Source organism: Cervus canadensis, chromosome 24, assembly GCF_019320065.1.
Source record: "Cervus canadensis isolate Bull #8, Minnesota chromosome 24, ASM1932006v1, whole genome shotgun sequence".
Lineage (NCBI taxonomy): Eukaryota > Metazoa > Chordata > Mammalia > Artiodactyla > Cervidae > Cervus > Cervus canadensis.
Genome location: NC_057409.1, coordinates 38,308,373 through 38,335,378, shown reverse-complemented (window position 1 = coordinate 38,335,378; position 27,006 = coordinate 38,308,373). Strand labels below are relative to the sequence as shown.

Below are 27,006 nucleotides of genomic sequence, written 5' to 3'. Positions count from 1 at the left end.
TGGGTCTCCTTGTAATTCTAAAGTTCTGTGATCACGTAAAATGGAAGGAAAGGGGAGGAGATGTGGTTAATCTGCTCTTTGCTTAAAGCACAAGAATAAAAGATTCTCTCCTATACTATTGATTCAATTTCTGAAAATTAGCAGTTGCAGTCTAAAGGACTTTTAAAAATTGCCATGTTTAAGCCTGTTATATCTGCCATTGTATTGAAAGAAATACATGAATTTTATTCCTTTTTTCTTCTACAAAGAGTGACCACATAATGTATTGTAAAGACAGACATTTTTGAGAGGGAACAGGTGAGGTGTAAACCAGGACTATGCTGAGCAAATTGGGACTGATGGTGACCCTCCTTATAAGCTGAGTTTAGGTGCTTGGACCTCCAGTAAAAGCAGAGTGCCTGTCCTCTCCATCCACAACTTTGCTGTCACTTGCTCATTTCACAAACACGTACTTGAGAACACAATTTGGGGCAGTGAAAAGTTCCTGTCTTCAAGAAACTAAGACACACAACCAAGGAAACAATTCTAATACGTTTATACAGTTTGAGTCCTGAACTCTAGACTCAGAATTGTCATCTGTACTCCGACTGTAAAATAGAGGTCCAAACTGAACTTTTAATTTCTCTAAATCTACTCTCTCCTAAGCTGGTTCTCCATCTTGAAGGTGATACTATTATCCACTAAGCTGCCCTAATCAGGGTTGTCCTTCCTCTTCATTTTAATTTCTCCACAACTTAAGCACATTGACTATACTAGGGCTTAGAATGCTAGTGAGGACCTAACGAGTGAAGAGAGAAAGTAATTTGAGTTTGAATGTGATATGTGTTCTTGTTTGAGGTGCAAATTCATGTAACAAAATATCATTTTGAAGTGTGCATTCATAATGTATTACCACCACCTATATCTAGTTGCAAAACATTTTTATCACTCCAGAGAAACGCTGTACTCATTAAATAAGAGTCACTCAATTTTCCCCTCCCTTCAGCCCTCTGGCAACCACCAATCTTTCTGTAGATTTACCTGTTCTGGTTATTTCACATTATCATACAATATGTGACATTTTGTGTCTGGCTTCTTTCAGTTAGCATACTGTTTTTGAGGTTCCTCCACATTGTAGCATTTATCAGTACTTCATTTCTTTTTATGGACAAGTAATATTCCAATGTATGTATATGCCACAGTTTGTTCATCCATTGTACCTTTGTTTCCACTTTGGAGCCATTGTAAATAATGCTTCTATGAACATTCATGTGCAAGTTTTGTGTTTGAGTGCTTGTTTTCAACTTTTGGGGGGGGGTATATACATCTAGGAGTGGAATTGCTGGGTCATATGATAATTCTATGAGTTAAATTTTGAGGAACTGCCTCAGTGGCTGCATTATTTTCCATTCCCACCAGTGATGCAGAAGTGTTCCACTTTCTCTACATCCTGGCCAACACTTGTTTACATTTTGAAAAAAGAAAAAATAGTAAAGCCATTCTCATGGATGGGGAAGTGGTATCTTACTGGGGTTTTGACTTGTAATTCCTTAGTGATTAATGATATTGAACATCTTTTCATGTGTTTGTTGGCCACTTGTATATCTTTGGAGAAGTGTCCAACTTCATTGCTCACCTTTTTTTTTCTTGAGTTTTGAGTTCTTTATATATTCTGGATACTACATCCTTATCAAATAATAGGATTTTGCAAATATTTTCTCATATCCTGTAAGTTTTCTTCTCATTTTCTTGATGAAGTCCTCATTCTAATTTTTTAACTTAGTTTTTTAAAGTAATATGTAAATATGTATATTTGGAAAAGAACAGTACAAATGGGTGAGTTTGTATATCCCTTTAGTGACAGTCTGTCACTAAATGTACACACAAATGTAAATGTCTTTTCTCTCCTTGTCCCTTTTTTATATAAATGGTGCTTTATTCCTCTGAATGTGTCTCGGCAATAGTTGTATTTCATTATATGTCTGTCTACCTCAGTCTAACAGGTGTGAAGTATCCCACTGTATAGATATAGCAGTTTATTTAACTAGTACTCTCATTTTGGACATTTAGTTTGAAACTGCTGACTGTTAAGATATACACAAGTTAGTATAGATGTATATACAAGTTAGTGTATCTCTAGGATAGATACCGACAAGTGGAAACTTATTAAGTATAGTTTTCTTCATATTTGGAGGTGGTTTGCTAAGCAGTATTAAGACTGCTAAGTTAATTTTTAAATGTCATATTCATTAGTATTTTTTATGTCAAACTTCACAGTCTCTCTTTTCATAAATATTCAAAGAAAAATGAGAAGTAGCAGACTAGCCTAAGGTTTGCAGTCCTTCCTCTTCTCATTTCTGTTATACTGTTTTCCCTTCTGATCTTCCTGAGCAACAGCTGTTCTCAGCTAGGGAGCATCTGGTGATGCCATCTTTTTTAAGTGTTAAATTTTAACCCTTCTCTGGTTGTAGGAAGAAAAGCATAACGTGATTTTAAAGCAGAAACTTCTGAGCTAACAAGTCCTCAATTTTTGAAGTGACAAAAAGAGCCCTGAGGACTGCCCTGCTTTTCCTGGCAACTCATGTCAATGGTGAGAGAACCCAAGTCTCCAGTTTCCAACAACACGGAAATACACTCACTATGGCATCTCACCTATTCTTGTAAAGCACTTGAAAATGCTGCTTCTGTCTCAGCAGAGGTTGTGGGAGCCGTAACGTGACTTTTTCTCACACTAAATCACATGTCTATTTCACCAACTATATCTAGGACCTCTTACCAGTTCAGTCACAGTTGCGTCTGACTCTGCGACCCCATGGACTGCAGCACGCCAGGCCTCCCTGTCCATGCCCAACTCCCGGAGTTTACTCAAACTCATGTCCATTGAGTCAGTGATGCCATCCAACCACGGCATCCTCTGTCATCCCTTTCTCCTCCTGCCTTCAATCTTTCCCAGCATCAGAGTCTTCCAATGAGTCAGTTCTTCACATCAGGTGGCCAAAGCGTTGGGAGTTTCAGCTTTAGCATCAGTCCTTCCAATGAATTATTCAGGACTGATTTCCTTTAGGATGGACTGGTTGAATCTCCTTGCAGTCCAAGGGACTCTTACCAATAGTAGTGCATTAAAAGTGATGTTTAAAAGAATTATTAATAAATTGTTTAAATTTCCTGGCAAGTCCAGTAGTTAAGATTCTGCCCATTCATTGTCAAAGGTGTGGGTTCAATCCCTGGTCAGGGAACTAAGATCCCACAAGCTACACAGTGCAGTCAGACAAGTAAGAAATTTAAAAAATTAAAGGGCTTGAATTTTAAGAACAGTATCCTAAATGGTTATTTTTGTTTCTTGATTTTAAAAATGACTGAAAATGCTTCCATCAACCACCATAAACTAAAAGCATAGATTAAACAAATGATGTTGGAACTGAATCTTTTGTATGTTCATAAAATTTTGTTACTGAGAATATGCTTTACATTTTGATATCCCTGAGAATAGGCAATTTAATAAGGTAACTGATATGTAAAGGAATATGTATTTTTCATGAGTATATATTTATCGAACTTTTATGAAGAGAACACTGTTAACACTTGAAATATAAAATATGAGGTACAGTCCTTGCCTTGCTGGGGCATAAACTGTACTTGGAAAGATGATGAAACATTTCAGACAATGTTACTCTGCCCTCAGTTTTCAATCTAGTGTTCATCTCATTTAGATAAAGTTTTCTGATCAATTTTAATTCTGATCCTTGAGTACGAAGAATAAATGTACTCTTAGAAACCATGGCTTCAAATGGTTCTGTCATGAACTAAAGCAAGATACCCTTAAGAGGGATCTTAGAAAACAAGTGTACTTAATAGAGTTTTAGTTCTAAAAACCTAATGTATATTTTAACTCAGCACTTGGCAATTGATTTTAACTGAGAAAAAAAAGTTACTGATACCCACTGGCTGTTAACCACGTAACAGTTAAGAAACTGAGCAATATGAGAATCAAGGCTTAGTACAGTAGGTCTAGAGGAGACTAGATTTCTATCCTTGAGGACAAAATAAGCACACTTAAAATGCATATTTATGGGATAAATTAATCCTTTTCTCAGAAATAAAAAAATCACAACTTTGTTGACATTGATAGTGGGCCATATTCTTACACCCCCTCCCTCTATACACACCCCTGAAGCACTCATTTCCCAGTTTCTGGTAATGTCAGTGGCTGATGGCGCTCCGCTGAGTCTCTCAGGAATTGTCTCCACCCCAAGGTTAAGCTCCTTGGATCCAATGGCTAGCTACACAAGGATGTAAGTCCCACCCCTTGCCTCAACACCCATTTTCTGGCCACCCCAGCTCTGAATTCTGCTGAGGGCTTTCCCACCTGCATCCCAACCCAATTTCTCCCTCTTTCCCAATCCTGCTACTTTTACTCCCTCAGGTGTTGTTCTTGAAAACATTCTCATTTAAACTTTCTGAACCTTAACCTTCAACCCTGAGTCTATTTCCCTGGGGAACTGGACCTGTGACATTTTGAACCCAAAGCCAAAAAAAAAAAAACCACTTGATTTTCACTTAGACAACCAAGCTATTCCTGGTGAATTTTTCTCACCTTTTCTTCTATTTGTAGGACACGCGGAAAAAATTACCTTCCACCTTTTCTGATTCTTAATGTTTTACAGAAATGTAAAAGAACCCAATCACAGCTCACTTCACTTGGTAGTGCATCCAAGCATGCTCTGCCCCCACCCCACCCCATCCACACCCACAGACATTCTCATAGCTCTCTCCAAAGTCAGGGGTGTTCAAGCAAAGGAGCTGAACTCCAGTTAATATATTCATTCCTAGTAAGATACCTAGATGGGATTGCCCTTTCATTATAGTGTTGTTAATATTGCAGGGCTTTTATTTTACTTGTTTTTAAAGATGTTCCAGACCCGTGGTACAGTACTGGCATTTCATGGATTCGGTTATCTGTGGATATTTCCATTTCATGTGCATTTATCAGAATTGTGTTGAACTGGTACATGACAATGCTCAGAACTTTAAATTCACCTTTATTAAAGTAAAACCTCTATCTAAACCTCTATTTAAAATATGACACATCCAAAATAGTCATTAAAAGGTTAAGAGGGAGGAGGTCTTGTTTCTAATGTTTTACAAAGAAATCTCTCTCTAGTAGGAAACATCATACTGAGATTATAATATTCTTGTGGTCTAAATGTTTAAGCTGTTGTTTAAGCTTTTACACTGTGGGGGAAAAAGCAAAAGGGCAGGGTATGTGTGTGACTTCATAAAGTCTATCAAAGGTAATCATAAAACAATGTAGCAATCAATCAAAGATCAATACCCTCTAACTGTAATGTATCTTTTTCATTCAAAAAATACTTGGCTATGATATACTAGATACTGGGGAGACCATAATGAAAGAGGCAGAGGCATTCCTGGCCCCCAGGAACTGTACAATCTTCTGGGGCACATAAACATTGAATAAACAATTACAAGTGCAATGTGGAAGGAACTGAGACTTGGGGAGTTAACCTCCCATGGAAAGAGCTAAAACTTTTTCTTTTACTGTCATCCTGTGCATCATGAGGAGGCAGGGAAAGGCTACAAAACAACACTCGAGAAATACAAAAACATTCGAGAAAGGGGGAAGCTGAAGGGAGATACTACAGCGTTTGATTTGAAGATAACCTATTCCCCATTTTAGGAGCTTACCAAAAAATAACTAAATTTTTATTTTTATTTACTCTTTTGTTTATATACCTAAATCTGAAATTACACCAAAAACGCATATGAGACCTCAGAAAACTCACATCCTAATCTCTAGTAACCAAAAGTACTTAAGGCCTAAATACATCAGACAAAAGAGTTCAATAGTATTAATGGCTCAGGGAATGTACATTAAACTTCTTGTCTTATACTCAGAAAATTAGAAAACTGGGATAAACATATGTCTTACAATGTGTTTTAAATGATTTGCATGACCTAGCCTCACCAAAACAAGTTCTTTATACCAACCCTTCATCACAGCATCAATGCAAATTGTTTATTGAGAGGGAGCATATGGGATACAGAAACAACAAAAACCAAAATCTCACACTTTCCTTTAATGTTAATTGAATTTCAGAGTTAGTAAAATATAACTAAAGAAGTCACAGCAATGGGACAAAGTGCTGCTTTGTTTTAAAACTGTACATTTGCTTTGTCTTTCAAGAACCTTTGGTTAACCTTGTACAGCGGGCTACTTTATTACATATGATTATATTCCCCATGTAAGACCTTAATTGATACACTCAGTGACGACATTCTTATAAATTAGAACCAATTACAAGTCCTCTCTCAAGCATCTCCTCTGTGCTTTGTAAATATGTACGTCTTTTTCAGAATCATAGTGAACCTTGCTCACAGTAAATTGCCTCTCCAGCATTGCTAAGAAGTTGTAATCCCGTTCATAGCGAATTCGGCAAGCTAAAAGAACCATTGAGTGGTTGCTACAGAGATGCTCCAATGTTTGAAGAAGATCTGCGAATGTTTCTTCTAAATATATGATATCAGCTCCAAGTATCAGGTCAAATTCTCCAGGTGAAAAACTCCCCAAATTTTGTCCCCAAGTCAGCTCCTTAACAACAGCTTTGGGCTGGATATGGGGTGGTAAATTGGCTTGAACGTTTGATTTAAGAAACTCTAATGCTACTTTTCGATCCGTGATAGTCACGTGAGCACCTAGAATGTAGGACAAAAAGTAATGCGCACATCAGTACAGTTAATAAGGAGAGGGGTCAAGTTAAACAGCAGGGGGAGCCTCTCTACACATTTCACCTGACACGTCAGAACAATGGCCAGAAGCTCCTCCTCTACTGCCTGCAGGTAAATGTAAACCTTCGGTTTGCCTCTATGACTTCTTACTGTTTGCAGAAGTTATGCCTATTAAATACTAAGTCCCCAAGCTAGCCTATGCTTCTGAATTCTGCAGGCAGAAGTGGCCCACCCTCCACAGGTGTCTACCATTATACTTCATTCATTAGGTTACCATCTTCAAGTCCGTAGGCTTCAGGGCAAAATGAAAGCCAAAGATGAAAAATCTGGGCACAAATGATAAATGAAGACAGCAAGATACTTTTAAACATAGAAAGGCTCCTTTCTGGGGCTAGAGCTTTAAAAAGAAGCATAGAAAAAACATTAACTGGCTACTAAGAAATTTCAATCTATCTCTACTTATGCTGTCAGGAAGCAGCCAATCTATATGTAATCATGCAATTTATATATAATTATGGAAAAATGGTAAAGTTAAAAATCACAAGATTGTATTAACAGTCCTGTAGGTGAGATAATGTTCTCTATGTGCTAAGTTTCTACAAGCAATGTGTAAAATGAAGGAGGCAGTATTGTATTCATCTGTTTCTTATGGGTTGATTACAATGAACTAAGAGATTGAACTTTTTGAACCAGTATGGCGGAGAGAAGTCCGAAATGGTAGTTACCCTTCAGGTGAAGCAACTACATAAGGTCAGCCCTGAAACACCCCATCTACCTTGCATTAACACTATGGTACACAATCCTGCTTGGTTTTAACCCTGTAAATTCTAAAACATAAACAGTACATTTCATTCTTTCATAAATTATTTCTCATCTGCATCCTTCAGTCTGCAATCTTCATGGGCAATCCCCCAGAGGATCCCAGAACAGCTGTTGGCAGCACCATTTCAGTACAGTTTATACTGAAGGTTTCTTATCTTGACATGTAACAGTATATAATTCAGTTGGACATGTGACTCAGTCCTGAGTGTGATACTGTGAAAATGTGCAAGCTGACAGATGCATGCACCTATCACTGTTGCTAGTCAGAATGCTGCCTGGTGAGTAGAATTCAGGGATACTTTCCATCTCTCCGGGTAACAAGCCTCTTCCTACTTTGACCCAGGACTTCCCCCCTGGACTTCCCACCAGTCTACAGAGCACTCTGTGGTCAGCACTGGAGTGGTGTGGTTTTCCATGTCAGCTCAGTGTTCACATTAACAGCTCTTAGACGGAGACCTCCTCGAACGCCTGCCTCAGAGGTTTCTGAGGCTACTTCTGACCTGCCAAGTGTGCCCCAAGTTTCAGCAGAATCATACTGTCAGCTGACCATTCCCCAAAACATCCACCAATTCCATAAATATCCAAGTGGCTGCCATCAGCCATGGGACAAAGACCCCTACCTTCACAGAATCTACATTTAAGGGAGGAAACAGGCAGCAAGGGGTGTTTTTAAAAGTAGGATATCTAGTATGTTAGTCGAAGGTATGCACTAAGGAAAAAAATAAAGCAGGAAAGAGAGATACAAGACATCAGGAAGTAAGAGAGTTGGTTTGAAAGGGAAGTCCTCAATGAGAAGGTAACTTAGGTGGGGGAATAACCAAATGCATAGGCACATGTATGGAATCACGATTCTAACTATGATTAAAATATGGATGGAGATTCCTTTAAAAAACTAGTACTGAAACGACCATATGACCCAGCGACCCCACTACTGGGCATATACCCTGAGGAAACCATGACTGAAAAAGCCACATGGCCCCCAGTGGTCACAGCGGCACCGTTTACAACAGCTCGGACACAGAAGCAACCGAGATATCTGTCCACAGACGAGTGGGTAAAGAAGTCGTGGTACATAAATACAGTGGAATATTACTTGGCCACAAAAAGGAGTGGATCTCAGTCAGTTCTAGTAAGGTGGATGAATCTAGAGCCTGTTTTATGAGTGCAGTCAGTCAGAAAGAGAAAAACAAATATGGTATATTAACAAATCAGTGGAATCTAGAAAAGTGGTACTGATGAACCTATTTGCAGGGCAGGAATAGAGACGCAGACACACAGAACAGACTTGTGGTCACAGCTGGGGAAGGACAGGGCGGGATACGTAGAGACCGGTCCTGAAACGTATACATTACCATACGTGACACAGATAGCCAGTGGGGAGCTACTGCAAAACACAGGGAGCTCAACCCAGTGCCGTGTTTCAGCCTAGAGGGTGGGATGGGGTGGGTGGTGGGAGAGAGGTTCACGGAGGAGGGACATATGTATATTTATGGCTAATTCACATTGTTGTATGCCAGAAAACAACACATGATGAAGTAATTACTCTTCAATTAAAAATAAATTCTTAAAAATGTGGATGGAGAAAAGGAAAAGAAGGAAACACACCAAAATGCTAATGGTAATGATGTTGTAAAGTCGTTAACAACCAGAATCTTTGGTGGGTTTTTCCATTTTTTTTTTTTTTTTTGGACTGCTTCTAGGGCTATTTTTGTAATAGAGTAGTATCATTTTTATAACAAACAGGAATTTTCCTGATTTTCGAGTTCATCTTTCATTCCAAAGCTATCTGGGCACCTGCTGTGTGCCAGCTGCATATTAGTGCCAGGGACACACAGACACTGTCCCCTTCCCCAGGAGCCTCAGCCTGCCAGGAGAGACAGACACACCGAACCACAGCCTAGAGTCAGACGTGACAGGGCTGGGGGGCAGAGCGGACACCGAGCCCTGGGGCACTGCAGAAATGAGGCAGCAGGTACTTCCGGGGCAACCACGGGCACACCGTCTGCCATCCTGTGTTCTGGTCCCTCCCAGAGGCCCCATCCTTCGTGGCAACAACTAACTAGTCCCTGGCTCTGGGATGGTCTTTGAAGAACCTTATCCTGGCTTTGCCAAGCCCACAAACTCAGACTTCCAGATCGGAAACAACATGCAGAGGGGCTATGAACACATTCTGAGCATTTACTCTGTGCCAGTCAATGACCTATAGATGTCTATGCACGATCTCATTTGATCCTCTCTGGGCAGTGAATACGGTCATTATCCCCATTCTATCGGGAAACAGAGGTTTAGAGATTCAGCAACTTGCCTAAGGTAACACAGCTGCTGCTGCTGCTGCTGCTAAGTCACTTCAGTCGTGTCCGACTCTGTGCGACCCCATAGACGGCAGCCCACCAGGCTCCCCCGTCCCTGGGATTCTCCAGGCAAGAACACTGGAGTGGGTTGCCACTTCCTTCTCCAATGCATGAAAGTGAAAAGTGAAAGTGAAGTCGCTCAGTCGTATCTGAGTCGGTCGCTGAGTCGTGGACTCTTAAGAGACCCCATGGACTGCAGCCTACCAGGCTCCTCCGTCCATGGGATTTTCCAGGCAAGAGTACTGGAGTGGGGTGCCACTGCCTTCTCCAGTAACATAGCTAGTAAAAGTTAAAAGAAGTCAGAAGCGGTGGAGTGCTTACTTGCAGCTGGGGGCTGGTGAGGGAGTGGGCAGGAGGGAGTATTGGAAGTTTGGGATCAGCAGGTGCAAACTGCTGTATGTGGGATGGATGGCAGCAAAGTCCACGGTGTAGCACAGGGAGCTATATTCAGTATGCTGTGACAGAGCATAGTGGAAAATGTGTATACATGTCTGGGTCGCTTTGCTGTACAGAAGTTGGCATGACACTGGGAATCAACTATACTTCAGTAAAATTAAACTGAAAAAAAAAAAGAGGTCAGCGCCTAGTGGGCCTCTAGCCCTGAGAGTCCCAGCTGACAATACTGAAGTGAGAAATAGTATATATGGTATCTTAGAGGCAGTTCTACCCAATCATCGAATAGTTTGAACTGCACAAGCCAGAAGTTGTAGAAAAGAACCAAAAAATTTGTCAGCAGTCAACCCTTTGTCAACAAAGAGTCAATGAATTATGAAATAGAAATGAAGCTTAAAAATGCTCTAGGCCTAAATTAATGTCTGTATGCAAAAAAAAACCACACAAACTTTGACATCAAGTCAGAACTACATACTGTTTAATAGATGTCAGTTCAAACTGCAGGGTGCCCAGCCCTTCCTAAAAGGAACAAACCACCAAAGATTCCTCAGCAACAAAGGTAAAAGATTTTCCGCTCTCTTTACTTCCTTGGGGTAAATCCGAACACAGAGACAGGGAGAGTGGTTTAGTTGCTAAGTCATGTCCAGCGCTTGAGACCCCATGGACTGTAGCCCACCAGGCTCCTCTGTCCATGGGATTTCCCAGGCAAGAATACTGGAGTGGGTTGCCATTTCCTTCTCCAGGGGAACTTCCCAACCCGGAGATCAAACCTGCATCCTCTGCAATGCAGGAGGTCGGTACCTAAAACTGTAAAAAAAAAAAAAAAAAAAAAAGAAAGAAAAAAACCTCCATCCATGAATAAGATAACTCTCTTTGAACTCAGTCTCCTTAAGATCATCACAGAATTGAAGGGGGCAAAGCAGTCTCCAATGAGAATACAAATGACGGAATGAGAGAGAGAGAAGGAATGAGCCTTCCCGAAGTTGTGAGCATAGCAGCTGTGGCCCATGACTCCTAACAAGTACAAGGAGAAGGACAGTAACCCAGTAGGGAGGAAGCTGACAATGGGTCTGTGTCATGGAAAGGCGACCCCTCCACTCCCACGGAGGGAGCCCTGCGTCTCACTCACCCAGCAGGGCAGCCACTATGCCCACCAGCCCTGTGCCAGCACCCAGCTCCACAGCAGAGCAGCCCCGGAGCTCCACAGTGCCCATCTCCAGATACGTGGCAAGAACGACAGCCTGAGTCAAAACACAGTGTGATAGTTAAGGTCAACAAGCGCTGGAGGATTTCCAGCAGACTCTGTGCTTTTGGAAGTTACCACGCACCCCCTCCGCTCAACTCCCAGGTTAAGGGCACCCAGGGAGCTCAGCTGCTGCCAGCAGGGTCCCCTAAAGCAAGCCTGGATACTGAGTCTCACCGCCCAGCTGCCCCCAGCCCCTCCAGAGGCCCTCAGGGGGACAAGCAGCCGTCAGTCATTCTGTCCACCTGAGACCAGGTCCTGCTGAACCTGGGAAGGTTAACTTCTCCGTCACAGCACTCTGACACTCGAGGTTTACAAACCATTCTGGCAGAGCTGACGTGAACAGTCTCTGTGATCTGGCTTAAGGAATGTCCAGTTCCTAAACCGAGTTCAGATCAGCAAGGCCACAACCAAAGGGGACATGGCCACATACTATTAGTATACGGAGCAATTCCTCTTCTTGGTGAGAATGAAGGAGATTCACCCATTCCTCACTATTCTGTATCTTTATTACTCTTTCTGAGAAAACTTTTCTTGTAGTTACCTTGGACTACATTCCTAGAAGCAGTACTACTGGGTTACAGATATATCAATATTTTGTATCCCTGAATGTTTCTGACACCCCTAATACAATGTTAAGATTGTAAAACTGTATCTATGCCAATCATTTATCCAGTATTCACTGAATCCTGAGTTCCCACTGAATCCCAGATGTGGCTAGAGACTGAGGGCAAGTCTGCCACAAGCAGCTGAAAGAACAGGGCTGGGGAGAGGAAAAAGCAGCAATTACAATATCGTTTTTTGATCATGACAACTATGGAAAACTTAAAAGAAAACACATGATCTTCATTTGGGGCTTTGTCAGTGACATTTTCTTTGTGCAATGTTAAACTTAAAAACAAGTGTCCAAAGCAGCTAGGGGCTCAGGTGGCAAGTCATTCAATTTCTCTCAGCTTTCTTTACTCACCCTTAAAATGCAATCTATTTGAGGGGGCGGGGGGGCAGGAAAATGATTCTAATGGGTAGAAGTTTTCTGGGGATGGGGTGTGGTGATGCAATGTTTTAAAACTGAGCGTAGTGGTACTTGCACCACTGTGAATTTACTTTAAAAAAAAACAACCTTAAGTGAAAGGTACAGTATATGAATTACAAGCCAATAAAGCTGTTACTTTTCAAAAATAAGAGCAGTCTTTATCATCAATTGCTGATATTTTCAGAGGCCTCCGGGGCTCACTTACCGCGTCCCAAACCACCGCTGCGACTCCCAGTTGCTTCCAGTCCTGCCGGATCTGGATCGTGTGGTTTGCAAAGGAGAAGGTGGCCAGAGGCTTGTGGAATCTCTGCAGTCCCATCTCCGCGGTCTCCACATAGGGCACCAGGGCCATCTCGCCCCCGCCCAGCTCTCTGCTCCCTCCAAGCTGTGGGGCAAAAGAATCCTGAGTGAGGCTCTAGCTAGAAAATGCATGACCTCTTTAGTAGCTCCAAAAGCTCAAAGCCAGTTGTTACAAGTTCAAAAGAAGGAAGAGTTGGGGGGAAGTCTCTAATCCCTTTTGCACGGCCCTCCTGGGAAGTGAGATTTCGCTCTGAATTCATGCCAAAGGTGCTGGATGCCCTATACACTCAGTGAATTCGCAGCGCGCTAAGAGTGAGCGAAGTGGAGGTGGCAGCTCAGGGCGCTGAGAAAGTGGCGCTTTCTAAAAGCCTGGGCCCGCGTGGACTGCGGCTTGCAACCCGCCGCGGTCGGCGGGGCACTATTGTTTTGTGTCGGTCTCCCCTCGCTCCCTCTCCCTCGGAGCGTTCAGTGGCGACCACCACGGACTCGAAACTTAACTTCAGCCTGGGGTTAACGTTGTGATTATCCTGCTTTATGATACCAGCTGGATATACACGGTCTACGCAGATCCATTTCCTGCAGACGGAAAGTGAAAGACACTCGGGGATTCTGAATCACTCGCGGGGAGCAGGACCCTGGGTCCGGCATGGAGTCGGCCCCCCGCCGCGGCTGGGCGCCCGCCCCGGAGTCGCCCGCCCCCCAACCCCAAAGAGGGGCGGCGGACAGGGACACACGTCATTACCGCGGGCCCCGGGGCTACGGGAAGCGGCGGGGTAGGGGCGGGAGCCTGGAGAGGGGCCGCCGGCTCGGCCTGGCCTCACCCCGCCCCGGGAGCCCGGAACCTCCCCGCCGAGGGCGCGGCCAGCAGCCCCGGCGCCCGGCGGGCCCCACACTGGGGCCCGCGGCACGGCCTTGCCTGTACTTACGGCTCCAGAGACGGCCTCGCGTGGCGCGCGCGCCGCTTTCCCCGCCCCCGAGGTCGGCGGCGGAAATGACCGGCTTTAAAGGGGCAGAGAGCCGGTAGACCGCCGGGCCGGGCCGGGCGGGGGCGGGCGGCCGGCGCTGGGACACCCGTTTCCGGTCCCCCGCCTTCCCAGAACAAGCGATCCACTTGCGCCAGCGACGCGGAGCGGCGGGTGCAGTGTGGGGACCCAGAGCGGAGATGGCGGGGCGGGGTTCCCGCTGCGTGAGTCCGCAAGATATCGGCGCCCCCAAGTCAGTTTCTCTGGCCGCCGAGAGTGGAGTTCGTGGGGGATCCACGCTGTCTAAAGCGGTGCGTTCTATAGCGACCACCGCAGACTCGATCCTGAACTTAAACTGGGCGGAGTCGACCCTGAAGTTAAACTGGGCATTAACAGTATGATTTTCCCGCTTTACGATACCCTCTGGATATTTACGAAACCCTCTGTTATTACTGCCCCACCATCATCTCCAGTATTAGATACAAGTGACATTCGCAAAGAGCCAGTGAATATCTACAACCTTAATGCCATAATCCGGGACCAAATCAAACATCTGCAGAAAGCCGTGGACCGGTCCTTGCAACTGTCTCTTCAAAGAGCTGCAGCACAGGAGCTGGCCCCCATAATCGATAAAGACAAGGAAGACCTGATGGAAGAGATCCTCGAACTCAGGTCCCTACTGAGCACCAAACGGGAGCAGATCGCCACACTGAGGGCGGTGCTGAAAGCCAGCAAACAGGTGGTCTCACTCTACTGATGAGCTATGCTAGCCAAAACTTCAGTTTATGCCTAAACGTTTCCAGTGTCCACTGCCATCAGGATGGGAGAAGGAAATGGCAACCCACTCCAGGATTCTTGCCTGGAGAATTCCATGGGCGGGCTACAGTTCATGGGGTCACAGAGAGTCGGACACGACTAAGTGACTAACACTCCTACACTACTGGATATACACCGCTGGAGATGCGGAGGCGCGGAGGGCGTGGGTGCCACCGCGGCCGGGGACCGCGAGGCCAACCCGCCTGTCGCTGGACAGGCGGTGGGTCCACCTGCCAGTCTATCTGATAGTTCTGGCGCTCGCGCTTTTGTGTGTGAGTGGTTTTAAAATTTGTGCGCTTGCTGGTTTTTAGTATTAAGGGTGATCAGTTAGCGGGTGTAGGAGAAAATTCGCACCTAAGAATACGTGGTCACCCATCCGTCCTCACCGTCTCACCTCCGTCTCACCAAGGTGAAGTCCGAATTAGTGAATTCGCGCGCTCCGTGGCTGCGGAGCGGGAAACGCGACCTGCACGTGGCTCCCCGGCCGGTGTTGTTGCTAGCGGCGGGACGCGCGGTCAGCCGGGATCCTGTCTCCTTCCTCCCCCGGCCAAAAGGTCAGCGCATCTGCCCTGGGGGCCCCCGTTCTTGAGGTGAAAGCTACTCAGAGTGTGGCATCTGGCCGCAGGCCCCTGGGAGGGACACGGTTGGAGTGAGCATCCAGGAATGTGACTGCGCTGGGGCTTGGAGGGAGCGGGGCGAAAATGGCGAGATGAGGGCTACCCTCCTTCTCCCTGGAAGGTTTCTTTTTCCTCTTGGATCTTGACCCCCAGACTCCGCAACCCACCCACCGCCGCTCTCTCGCAGTGAGTTTCAGCTCCGCCTGCACTTTGGAATAAACTGGAGCGCTTTTCAACACTGCAGGGCTGGACGCTGCCACTGCAGAGTCTCAGCCGGTAAGCGGTGAGGCCAGAGCAATCCTATTTTTCGGAGCTTCCCGGGTGATTCCAGCAGGCAGCCTGGAATTCCGGCAGCCACCCCCACCCCCGCGTCCCCGCTTCCTATTCCTCTCGCATCCCGCAGGGGGCGTGCTCTGCTCTCTGTCCAGATTTCCGTAGAAAGCTGGGACCCTGGGCTGCAAAAGTGACTGGAAGAACTTTGAAGGTCACCAGTGAAAATCTTTTCTTTTTTTCTTTCTTTTCTTTGCTTTGCTCAGTTATTCATCACTAACTTTTTTATGTTAGTGGCATAAACTGGCTGTTTTATGTCAAAACTGGCAAGAAAGTGCAAGGATTCCCCAAACACTCCCTGCCCCCAAACACTCCCTGCCCTGTAGTAGCCTCCCCCATTTATCATCTCCCACCAGAATGGTACATTACAACTGATGAACCTACCCTAACACATTATCACCCCAGAGTTTACACATTAGACTTCACCGTTGGTGTTGTCAGTTCAGTTCAGTTCTGTTGCTCAGTCGTGTCTGACTCTTTGTGACCCCATGGACTGCAACATGCCAGGCCTCCCTGTCCATCACCAACTCCTGGAGTTTACTCAAACTCATGTCCATTCGTTTGGTGATGCCATCCAACCATCTCATCTTCTGTTGTCCTCTTCTCCTCCTGCCCCCAATCCCTCCCAGCATCAGGGTCTTTTCCAATGAGTCAACTCTTCGCATGAGGTGGCCAAAGCATTGGAGTTTCAGCTTCAGCATCAGTCCTTCCAATGAACACCCAGGACTGATCTCCTTTAGGATGGACTAGTTAGATCTCCTTGCAGTCCAAGGGACTCTCAAGAGTCTTCTCCAACACCACAGCTCAAAAGCATCAATTCTTCTGCGCTCAGCTTTCTTTATAGTCCAACTCTCACATGCATACCTGACTACTGGAAAAACAATAGCCTTAAGTAGATGGACCTTTGTTGGCAAAGTTATGTCTCTACTTTTCAATATGCTGTCTAAGTTGGTCATCACTTTCCTTCCAAGGAGTAAGCGTCTTTTAATTTCATGGCTGCAGTCACCATCTGCAGTGATTTCGGAGCCCAAAAAATAAAAGTCTGCCACTGTTTCCCCATCTATTTGCCATGAAGTGATGGGCCCAGATGCCATGATCTTTGTTTTCTGAATGTTGAGCTTTAAACCAACTTTTTCCACTCTCCTCTTTCACTTTCATCAAGAGACTCTAGTTCTTCTTCACTTTCTGCCATAAGGGTGGTGTCATCTGCATATCTGAGGTTATTGATATTTCTCCTGACAATCTTGATTCCAGCTTGTGCTTCATCCAGCCCAGCATTTCTCATGATGTACTCTGCATATAAGTTAAATAATCAGGGTGACAATATACAGCCTTGATGTACTCCTTTCCCTATCTGGAACCAGTGTGTTGTTCCATGTCCAGTTCTAACTGTTGCTTCCTAACCTGCATACAGATTTCTCAAGAGGCAAGTCAGGTGGTCGGGTATTCCCATCTCTTTCAGAATTTTCCACAGTTCATTGTGATTCACACAGTCAAGGCTTTGGCATAGTCAGTAAAGCAGAAATAGATGTTTTTCTGGAACTCTCTTGCTTTTTCAATGATCCAGCAGATGTTGGCAATTTGATCTCTGATCCCTCTGCCTTTTCTAAAACCAGCTTGAACATCTGGTAAGTCACGGTTCACATATTGTTGAAGCCTGGCTTGGAGAATTTTGAGCATTACTTTACTAGCGTGTGAGATGGGTGCAATTGTGTGGTAGTTTGAGCATTCTTTGGCATTGCCTTTCTTTGGGATTAGAATGAAAACTGACATTTTCCAGTCCTATGACTGGGTTTTCCAAATTTGCTGGCATATTGAGTGCATCACTTTCACAGCATCATCTTTTAGGATTTGAAATAACTCAGCTAGAATTCCATCACCTCCACTAGCTTTGTTTGTAATGATGCTTCCTAAGGCCCACTTGACTTCACATTCCAGGATGTCTGGCTCTAGGTGAGTGATCACACCATCATGATTATCTGGGTCATGAAGATCTTTTCTATATAGTTCTTCTGTGTATTCTTGCCACCTCTTCTTAATATCTTCTGCTTCTGTTAGGTCCATACCATTTCTGTCCTTTATTAAGCCTATCTTTGTATTAAATGTTCCTTTGGTAGCTCTAATTTTCTTGAAGAGATCTCTAGTCTTTCCCTTCTATTGTTTTCTTCTATTTCTTTGCACTGATCACTGAGGAAGGCCTTCTTATCTCTCCTTGCTATTCTTTAGAACTCTGCATTCAAATGGGTATATCTTGCCTTTTCTACTTTGCTTTCCACTTCTCTTCATTTCACAGCTACTTGTAAGGCCTCCTCAGACAGCCATTTTGCTTTTTTGCATTTCTTTTTCTTGGGGATGGTCTTGATCCCTGTCTCCTGTACAATGTCATGAACTTCCATCCATAGTTCATCAGGCACTCTATCAGATCTAGTCCCTTAAATCTATTTCTCACTTCCGCTGTATAATCATAAGGGATTTGATTTAGGTCATACCTGAATGGTCTAGTGGTTTTCCCTACTTTCTTCAGTTTAAGTCTGAATTTGGCAATAAGGAGTTCATGATCTGAGACACAGTCAGTTCCCGGTCTTATTTTTGCTGACTGTATAGAGCTTCTCCATCTTTGGCTGCAAAGAATATAATCAGTCTGATTTCGGTGTTGACCATCTTGTGATGTCCATGTGCAGAGTCTTCTCTTGTGTTGTTGGAAGAGGGTGTTTGCTATGACCAGTGCGTTCTCTTGGCAAAACTGTATTAGCCTTTGCCCTGCTTCATTCTGTACTCCAAGGCCAAATTTGCCTGTTACTCCAGGTGTTTCTTGACTTCCTACTTTTGCATTCCAGTCCCCTATAATGAAAAGGACATCTTTTTTGGCTGTTAGTTCTAAAAGGTCTTATAGGTCTTCATAGAACCGTTCAACTTCAGCTTCTTCAGCATTACTAATCGGGGCCTAGACTTGGATTACCATGATATTGAATGGTTTGCCCTGGAAATGAATAGAGATTATTCTGTTTTTGTTTTTGTTTTTTTATTCTTTTGTTTTTGAGATTGCATCCAAGTACTGCATTTCAGACTCTTTTGTTGACCATGATGGCTCCTCCATTTCTTCTAAGGGATTCTTGCCCACAGTAGTAGATATAATGGTCATCTGGGTTAAATTCACCCATTCCAGTCCCTTTTAGTTCACTGATTCCTAAAATGTCAACGTTCACTCTTACCATCTCCAGTTTGACCACTTCCAATTTGCCTTGATTCATGGACCTAGCATTCAGAATCCTGTGCAATATTTCTCTTTACAGCATCAGACTTTGCTTCCATCACCAGGCACATCCACAACTGGGTGTTGTTTTTGCTTTGGCTCCATCCCTTCATTCTTTCTGGAGTTATTTCTCCACTGATCTCCATAGCATGTTGGTGTTGTGCATTTTATGAATTTGGACAAGTGAAGATATGTACCCACCGTTATAGTATCACATAGAGTAGTTGCACTTCCTAAAAATCCTCTGTCTTCTACATATCCATCCATAACCTTTGGCAACCACTGGTTTTTTTTTTTAAACTCTCCATTTTTTAAAAAAAACTCCAAAAAGTTTTGCATTTTCCAGGACGTCGTATAGTTAGAATCGCACAGTATGTAGCCTTTTGCTTAGTGTGCATTTCAGGTTCCTTCATGTCTTTTCATTGTTTGGTAGTTTATTTCTTCTAAGTGCTGGATGACGCACATTCCCTGTATGGATGTAGTACAGTTTGTCCATTTACTGACTAGGAGACAGCCTGGTTGCTTCCAGGTTTTGGCAGTCATGAATAAAGCTGCTATAAACATTCTTGGACAGGCTTCTCTATGGTCATAAGTTTCCACCTCCTTTGGGTAGAGACCAAGGAGCATCACTGCTGAGTCACATGGTAAGAGTGTGTTTTGTTTTATAAGAAACTGCCAAACTGCTTTCCAAAGTGACTGTACGATTTTGCAATCCCACCAGAAATGAATGAGAGTTCCTGTTGCTTCACACCCTGACCAGCGTTTGGGGCTGTCAGTGTTTGGATGTCGGCCATTCTAATGGGCTTGTAGTGGCCTCTCAGTGCTGTTTTAACATGCAATTCCCTAATTACATGTGACATGGAGCATCTTTTTTTCCTCCAGTTTTATTGTGATATAATTGACATAACTTCGTACTAGTTTACGGTATACAACATAATAACACGATATATGTAAATATTGCGAAATGATTATTACAGTAAGTTTAGTTAATATCCATAATCCCACATAGTTACAATTTTTTTCCTTGTGGTGAGAACTTTTAAGATCTGCTATCTTAAGTCGTTCCAGTCATGTCTGATTCTTTGTGACCCCATGGACTGTAGCCCTCCAGGCTCCTCTGTCCATGGAATTTCTCAGGCAAGAATACTGGAGTGGCTTGCCATGCCCTCCTCCAGGAGATCTTCCCGATCCAGGGATCAAACCTGCATCTCTTATGTCTCCTGCATTGGCAGGCAGGTTCTTTACCACTAGCACCACCTGGGAAGCCTATAGGTGGATTTTAGGGTAATTCTGTTCTACTTTTAATTTTTTGAGGAACCTCCATACTGTTTTCCATAGTGAGTGTAGCGATTTACATTCCCACCCACAGTGCACAAGGGTTTCTTCTCCCCACATTCTCACCAACACTTGTTATCTCTTACCTTTTTGATAATAGGCATTCAACAAATAGCTGATTGTGGCTTTGATTTGTATTTCTGTGGTGATTAATGATGCTGAGCACCTTTTCACAAACCTGTTGTTTGGACCTTTTTAAAATCTGATTGTTTTCTTATAGTTAGATTTTAAGAGTTCTTTGTATATTTTGGATAATACTCCTTTATTAGATGTGTCTTTTGAAAATATTCTTCCAGTCTGTGGCTTGGCTTTTTATTCTCTTGAGTTTCGTTTGCAGAACAGAAATGTTTTGTTTTAATGCAAGTTAGGCTTATCAGTTATTTCTTTCATGGATCGTGCCTTTGGTATTATACCTAAAACATCATCACTATGCTCAAGGTCGCCTAGGCTTTCTCCTATTTTATCTTCTAGGAGTTTTATAGTTTTGCATTTTAACTTAAGTCTGTGATCCATATCAAGTTAATTCTTGTGAAAGGTGTAAGACTGTATCTAGAATTATTTTTTCCATGTGGATGTCTAGTTATTCCAGCACCATTTGTTGAAAAGACAGTTTTTTTCCTCCCTTGTATTGCCTTTGCTCCACCTGGGGATGGGGTTAGGGACCGCCCCATCTGGAGCCCTGCTCCTTTTCCCTTTCCTAAAGACCTGCAGACCTCAGATGGGGGCGCTTCCTAACCCCATCCCCCGGTGGAGCCAACCTGTGTAATACGTGAACCACGAGTGAGAAATAAACCTTTATTGAGCTCACCATTGAGACTGGGTGTTGTTATTACAGTATAATGCAGCCGAAGCTGCCAGAACACAAGTGTGAAAAAGATGGAAATTTCAGAACAGGGAGAAGTTTATAGTGTGGGTGGCTCAGTTTCAGCAAAGGTGATCCTTTTTGGGAGCTCTGCATGGGGCTTCCCAGGTGGCACAATAGTAAAGAACCTGCCTGCCCATGCGGGAGACCCGGGTTCAACCTCCTGGAGGAAGAAATGGCAACCCACGCCAGTGTTCTTGCCTGGGAAATCCCATGGACAGAGGAGCCTGGTGGGCTACAGTCCATGGGGTCCCAAAGAGCTGGACACGACTGAGCACTCACATACCTCCTACTCTCCCATGTCAGCGTCAGCATCAGCTGAGACTACCGACTGCCTTTATCCAACGGTGATTCTAAGGCTTGAAGACCATTTTCCTACTTGGGACAGTCTTGTGGGAGATGTGCAAAAAGGTAGATTCACTTTCTGGATTATTTATAATTCCAAAGTGCAGCTCATTCATCATATAACAATCTCTAAATCTTTGTGCTTTTTGCTTATAGCAATGTGGCTGGGCTTCATTCCCTGGTCATCTCCTGGACCCAAACAAAAGGGACCATGCTGAGACATCTCTTCCAGGTCCAAGGTTCCCCATGTACCTTTAGTGTATTGAACCCTCATACCCACTCATCCGTTGTGGAGAGTAGACTTCAGGGTAAGGTAGAATATAAAAAAGTATACCCAGGACCTTTTAATTTATAGCTTTTTATTTTTATTCCTGTGACTAAAACTGTCTTTCCCCAATCTTATGACTCCTCATTAGAGAATAATGGTAGGAGGGAGCTTATTCTTTTATCCCTCCTGTTTTCTGGAACTGGTCCATGTACAAGGTCACCGCAGAGGCAGCCACCCTGGTACCGTGTGATCCTGCCCTGGACCAAGGTGGATACCCAACTCAGTCTGGGCAGATAATTCCTCTGTAGATCGAGAATTCATGGTGGCTACTGAACATCTCTTGTTATTATCTTTATTAATTCAATATTTATTTCTTGTTTTGTTGGTAGCAGTCCCCTTTTGCTAATGGTCAAGAGCCCGGGGCCGAGAATCTGGGTCATATCCCAGCTCTGCAACTTAGTTTCAATTAGTTGTGAGACCTTAGCTAAGATGCATTCACCTGTGCCTCAATTTCCCCAGCTATAAAGAGGGGATAATGTGCTGATTAAATTAGTAAACAGGGTCTTCCCAGGTGGTGCTAGTGGTAAAGAACCTGCCTGCCAATGCAGGAGACATAAAAGATACAGATTCAGTCCCTAGGTTGGCAAGATCCCCTGGAGAAGGGCACAGCAACCCACTCTGTATTCTTGCCTGGAAGATCCCCATGGACAGAGGAGCCGGTGGGCTACGGTCCACAGTGTCGCAAAGAGTTGGACATGACTGAAACTATTTAGCATGCAAGGTGAGGTTAAAATGAGTTGTCCAAAGTACTTAAAACCATGCCCAGCAAACAGTGAACTTCATGTCGCATTTGCTCTTACTCTGCTATGTTTGGGGTGGGACTGACCTCAGCCTTGACTCCAGGACCAGGCACATGGCCCCAGCCTGGCCAAAGAGTATTTCGTTCCACCTGGTGGGTGAGAAGTAGGCATGTGACCAAAGCTGGGCTTTCCTGTGGCCAATCCTGAGACTTGCTGAGACTCTTGGAGAACCAGAAGTTTGAGGAAGACAAGAAATCCGAGTCCTGTTAGTCATCTGGTCCCAAGAGGGCTGAACCAGGAGAGACTGGAGCTCTCACAGGCGCCAGTGGAAGGAGAAGTGCCTCCCGCGGGGCCGAGGGACCACCTGGATCCAGTGGGCCAGAAATGTCTGGGTATTTGAGCCGTTAAATTCCCTAATTAGCTTAAATGAGTTTGAGCTGCTTTTTCCCTTTTGTGTCCCCCGCAGAAGAAAAACAATCCTGACACTTTCAGCCTGGGCTGGTTCCCTGAACAAAGGAGAAAAAGCCATGCCCATCAGGGCCACCCAGTGTGCTGTATGTGGAGAAGCAGGCCTCCAGATCGCCCTCCAGGTTCTGCTGCACCTGGGCTCCCAGGGTCTACAGGACGCCAGTGTGACCTGGTAGTGAAGCTCAGGCTTACTTTCAGAAAATAGCAAACCGATTTTCTGAAATGTAATTTCTAATGTGTTTTTTTAGGAAGTAACGTAAACAGAAAATGAACATTCTATAATCATATATCAGAGGGCTTCCCTTATGGCTCAGCTGGTAAAGAAACCACCTGCAATGCGGGAGACCTGGGTTCGATCCCTGGGTTGGAGAAGGGAATGGCTACCCACTCTGGCATTCCGGCCTGGAGAATTCCATAGACTGCATAGTCCGTGGCGTCACAACGAGTCAGACACTACTGAGCAACTTTGACATGTATAATAACTTGCTACTGTATTTGCCAAACAACAAATATGATCCCAATAGATGGACTTGTGTTTGAAAGACAAAAAGTCTCCTCTCTACACTCACTGTCAGCAGATAACTGGAGTCCACACTTGCATGCTAAGTTGTTTCAGTCGTGTCCAGCTCTTTGTGACCCTATGGACTGTAGTCCTCCAGGCTCCTCTGTCCATGGGATTCTTCAGGCAAGAACACTGGAGTGGGTTGCCATGCCCTTCTCCAAGGGTTTTCCCGACCCAGGGATTGAACCCATGTCTCTTACATCTCCTGCATTGGCATGCAGTTTCTTTACCACTAGCACCACCTGGGAAGCCTCCCCTCCCACCTTAATAAATATGTTGGCGAAACAGAAGTGTGATCTCTGGTTGCATCTTTCTTGTCCACTCTAGGATGAGAAGGCCCCACCCCCACCCCCACCCCACATAGCCCTAGGACTTCTGTCTCCTCTCCAGAACTGGGAAGGATTGCTCCCCAACTTTTTCCACCAATGGCTGCTCCTTTTTGCCTTCAAACAAGTCTAAGAGTCCCCTGTTATCTAAAAATTCAGGATTTTAAGAGTGCTGCAGGCTTGCCTCTGCCTATAACCTGCCTACTGTTCTCGGCATTCTGTTCTCTCAGAGCGCCTCTGTCCAGCGCCAGGCCTTGGCTCTGTCCTGGCTCCAGCCTTCTCTGGGCATTGGACGTAAAGAGGTTCTTTCCTCTAGGACCTCAGGGCACCAGTCTCTGGTGTCACCCTTCTGCCACCAGGGTCCTCCAGGCTGCTGCAGCTTCTCAGGATGCTGGCCTTTCTCCCTACGCTCTTGCCTACTTAGCCTCTTTACTGCAATTTCAGGGTTCAGTGTTTTCAACATCACCACTTCCACACAAGCAGTGCTCTCTGCTCAGCAGCTCGGCCGGGCAGTGGAGAGTGGGGGGCTGGGACCGCAGCATGTGGACTCGAGCCCCACTGCCACTGGTCCCGAATCTCACGACCTTGGGCAAGTTACTACCATGCCTTGAGCTTCAGTTTCCTCATCTGAAATGAGGGTGATTTCATGAGAAATCACAATAAGAGCCTATAATAACAATAATAACAATAACCCCATGAAATGGGGTTGATGATAATACCCACCTCACAGGATTGCTGCAGGCACCAAGAGGGATACTGTATGGAAGAGCTCGCTAAACACTTAATGCATGGTATTGAGTATCTTTAGAGTGAAAAATTAAGAAAACAGGCCGTTTTCTTACGGCTGGCCACGTCCTTTCCTAACTGTAGGACCTTGACTCGTGAATTTGCATTTTGTGAATTTTCCTTATCTGCAAAAGGGACGTCTTATCATGACCCTTCCCCTCTTAATGGGAAGAGGAAGGTGATGACCACACGCTCAGTGCTCTGACCAGTACCTTGCACACAGGAAGTGTTTACTAAACATCTGCTGTTACTTATTTCATTACCCGTATCTGCTTCCCCAGCTGTTCCCTAGTTCACAGGATCTGTAACCTTCCCGCCGTTCAGTGCCCACGTGCTTCAGTCTTCACATGTCGGTGCTCACGTGATCCCAAGTGGCTTTGGTGACCGAGATGTGTTCAAGGCACTGGCCCTGGTGGTGCACATCCAGGGAAGAAACCTGTGGTTTCTGTCTCCCCTGTCTCATCCTGACATCCCCCTCTACCCAGGCTGCTTGTGTGGGGTCTGCCTCTGACCTGAGGACACCGTGAAGTCTTTATATGATTTGCCATCCTTCGGTTTATTTGTCTGAACTAGATGTGTAGCAGGCTCTTATTGTTTCTTCCTAAACACTTCCCTTCTCTGAGACAAACCCCTTTGTCTGTAGACTGGCCTCCTGGTCTCCTGTCCGCCACCAACATCAGAACACTCTGGGAAGCCCTGCTGGTGGTTGAAACATTCCAACGTTGGCTGCAAGTATGTATGTGTCAACCCCAATCTCCCAGTTCATCCCACCCCCGTTTAGCCCTCCTTTCCTTTGTATCCATATGTCTGTTCTCTACCTCTGTGTCTCTAGTTCTGCTTTGTAAAATAAAATAGATTGTCTATACCACATTTCAGTTTTTTATAAGCCACCCAGTTGGTGTACTTTGTTATGGCAGCTCTAGGAAATGGTTACACAGACTTCATGGGCTGGAGCCTTGGCTGACCCTAAGCTGCTGAGAGTGAGGGGCCAGAGCGGGCTGCTCGAGAGTGGTCTCCTGGCTGGCTGATCTGCTCGCATCCCATGGGTCAGTGTCCCGCCAGGTCGTCACTCTGCCACCCTCCCGTTCTCAAAGTGAGGTGGTAGTTGCTCCGTCATGTTCCACTCTTTGTGACCCCATGGACTGTAGCCTGCCAGGCTCCTCTGTCCATGGGATTCTCCAGGCAAGAGTCCTGGAGTGGATTGTTATTCCCTTCTCAAGGGAATTTGCCCAACCTAGGGATAGAACCCAGGTCTCCCGCATTGCAACTACCAGGGAAGCCCCAGCATTCTTGCCTGGGAATTTCCATGGACAGAGGAGTCTGGTGGACTACAGTCTATGGAGTCGCAAAGAGTTGGACATAACTGAGCAACTAATACTTTCACTCTTCTGGTCCCTTTCTCAAAGCCCACTTCTAAAGAGCCCATTCTGCCTGCACACCATCTTTCTAGCCATGCATTTCAGTAGCTCCCTATCGCCTATCAATTCATTGCATCAAATTAAAAAACCTAAGTTTTTTTTTTATCCTCCTTTGTTCCAAAAGATATTTAGGATAGTATCTTGTTTACTTTTTTGAGATTCTTAGTGATCTCACTACAAAACTAGACCTTCAAAACAGTCTCAGAATCCAGACCGAATTACTAGCTTAATTTGTTCAGATCATCCGTTCACTCGCTGACATTATCTCCAGGGGCATCTACTCTGTGCCTGGTACAGCAGTGCATCAGTAGTCAAGGCCTCGCTCTCAGGAGCGTGATTTCAGCTGAGGCTCCAGCCCATGAAGTCAGTGTATCCATTTCCTGAAGCAGCCATAACAAAGCACAAAACTGGGTAGCTTATAAAAACAGAGATGTGTTGATAATTCCTCACAGAGCTGGAGGCTGGGAGTCCGAGATCAAGGTGTAGGCAGGCAGGGCTATACCCCCTCCAAAGGTTCCAGGGAAGACTCCTTCCCTGCCTCATGTGGTTTCTGGTGGCCCTCAGTGTTCCCTGGTCTGTGACAACACAACCCCATTTCTGCCTCCGTCTTCACATGGGAGTCTTCTCCCTGTATGTCCAGATTTCCCACTCTTTATAAGGACACCAGTCATTGGACTTAGGGCCCATTCTAATGTAACATGTCTTCTAAATGACATCTTAGCAAAGACCCTCTTTCCAAATAAGGTCACATTCTCAGGTGCCAGATGCTTGAGCTTAACATCTCTTTTATGGGGACACAACTCAATCCACAACAAAGCAGCTAGGACAAGTGAGAACAAAATTTTAATGAAAAATAGCTTTTTAAAAAACTCCAAATTTGCTTAAAATTCACAATTTTATAGTAGACACCAGTATGGACAGTGGTTGAGAGCTTGGCCCACTGAATCATAACATCTGAGTTTAAATCCTAAAGAGATAAACTTCTTCCCTTTT

The 27,006-nt window shown here is 44.7% G+C and overlaps 1 protein-coding gene across 5 annotated transcripts; it reads right to left on the bottom strand.

Moving 5' to 3' along the window:
• Positions 1-5,001: 5,001 nt before the first annotated feature.
• On the bottom strand, positions 5,002-13,923 carry METTL21A (methyltransferase 21A, HSPA lysine). 5 transcript variants are annotated; one of them, XM_043446038.1, is made up of 5 exons: positions 13,792-13,910; positions 13,363-13,441; positions 12,771-12,950; positions 11,419-11,530; positions 5,002-6,690 (listed from the first exon to the last, which is right to left on the bottom strand). In XM_043446038.1, the coding sequence occupies exons 3-5, from the start codon at positions 12,915-12,917 to the stop codon at positions 6,293-6,295; spliced, it is 657 nt and encodes a 218-aa protein (XP_043301973.1). In that variant the 5' UTR covers positions 12,918-12,950; positions 13,363-13,441; positions 13,792-13,910; the 3' UTR covers positions 5,002-6,292. The 5 variants fall into 5 exon arrangements, with proteins under 5 accessions (XP_043301973.1, XP_043301972.1, XP_043301971.1 ...); XM_043446037.1 differs by lacking the exon at positions 13,792-13,910 and adding an exon at positions 13,608-13,781; XM_043446036.1 differs by lacking the exon at positions 13,363-13,441 and having other exon boundaries at positions 13,792-13,923.
• Between the last annotated feature and the right edge of the window lie 13,083 nt (positions 13,924-27,006).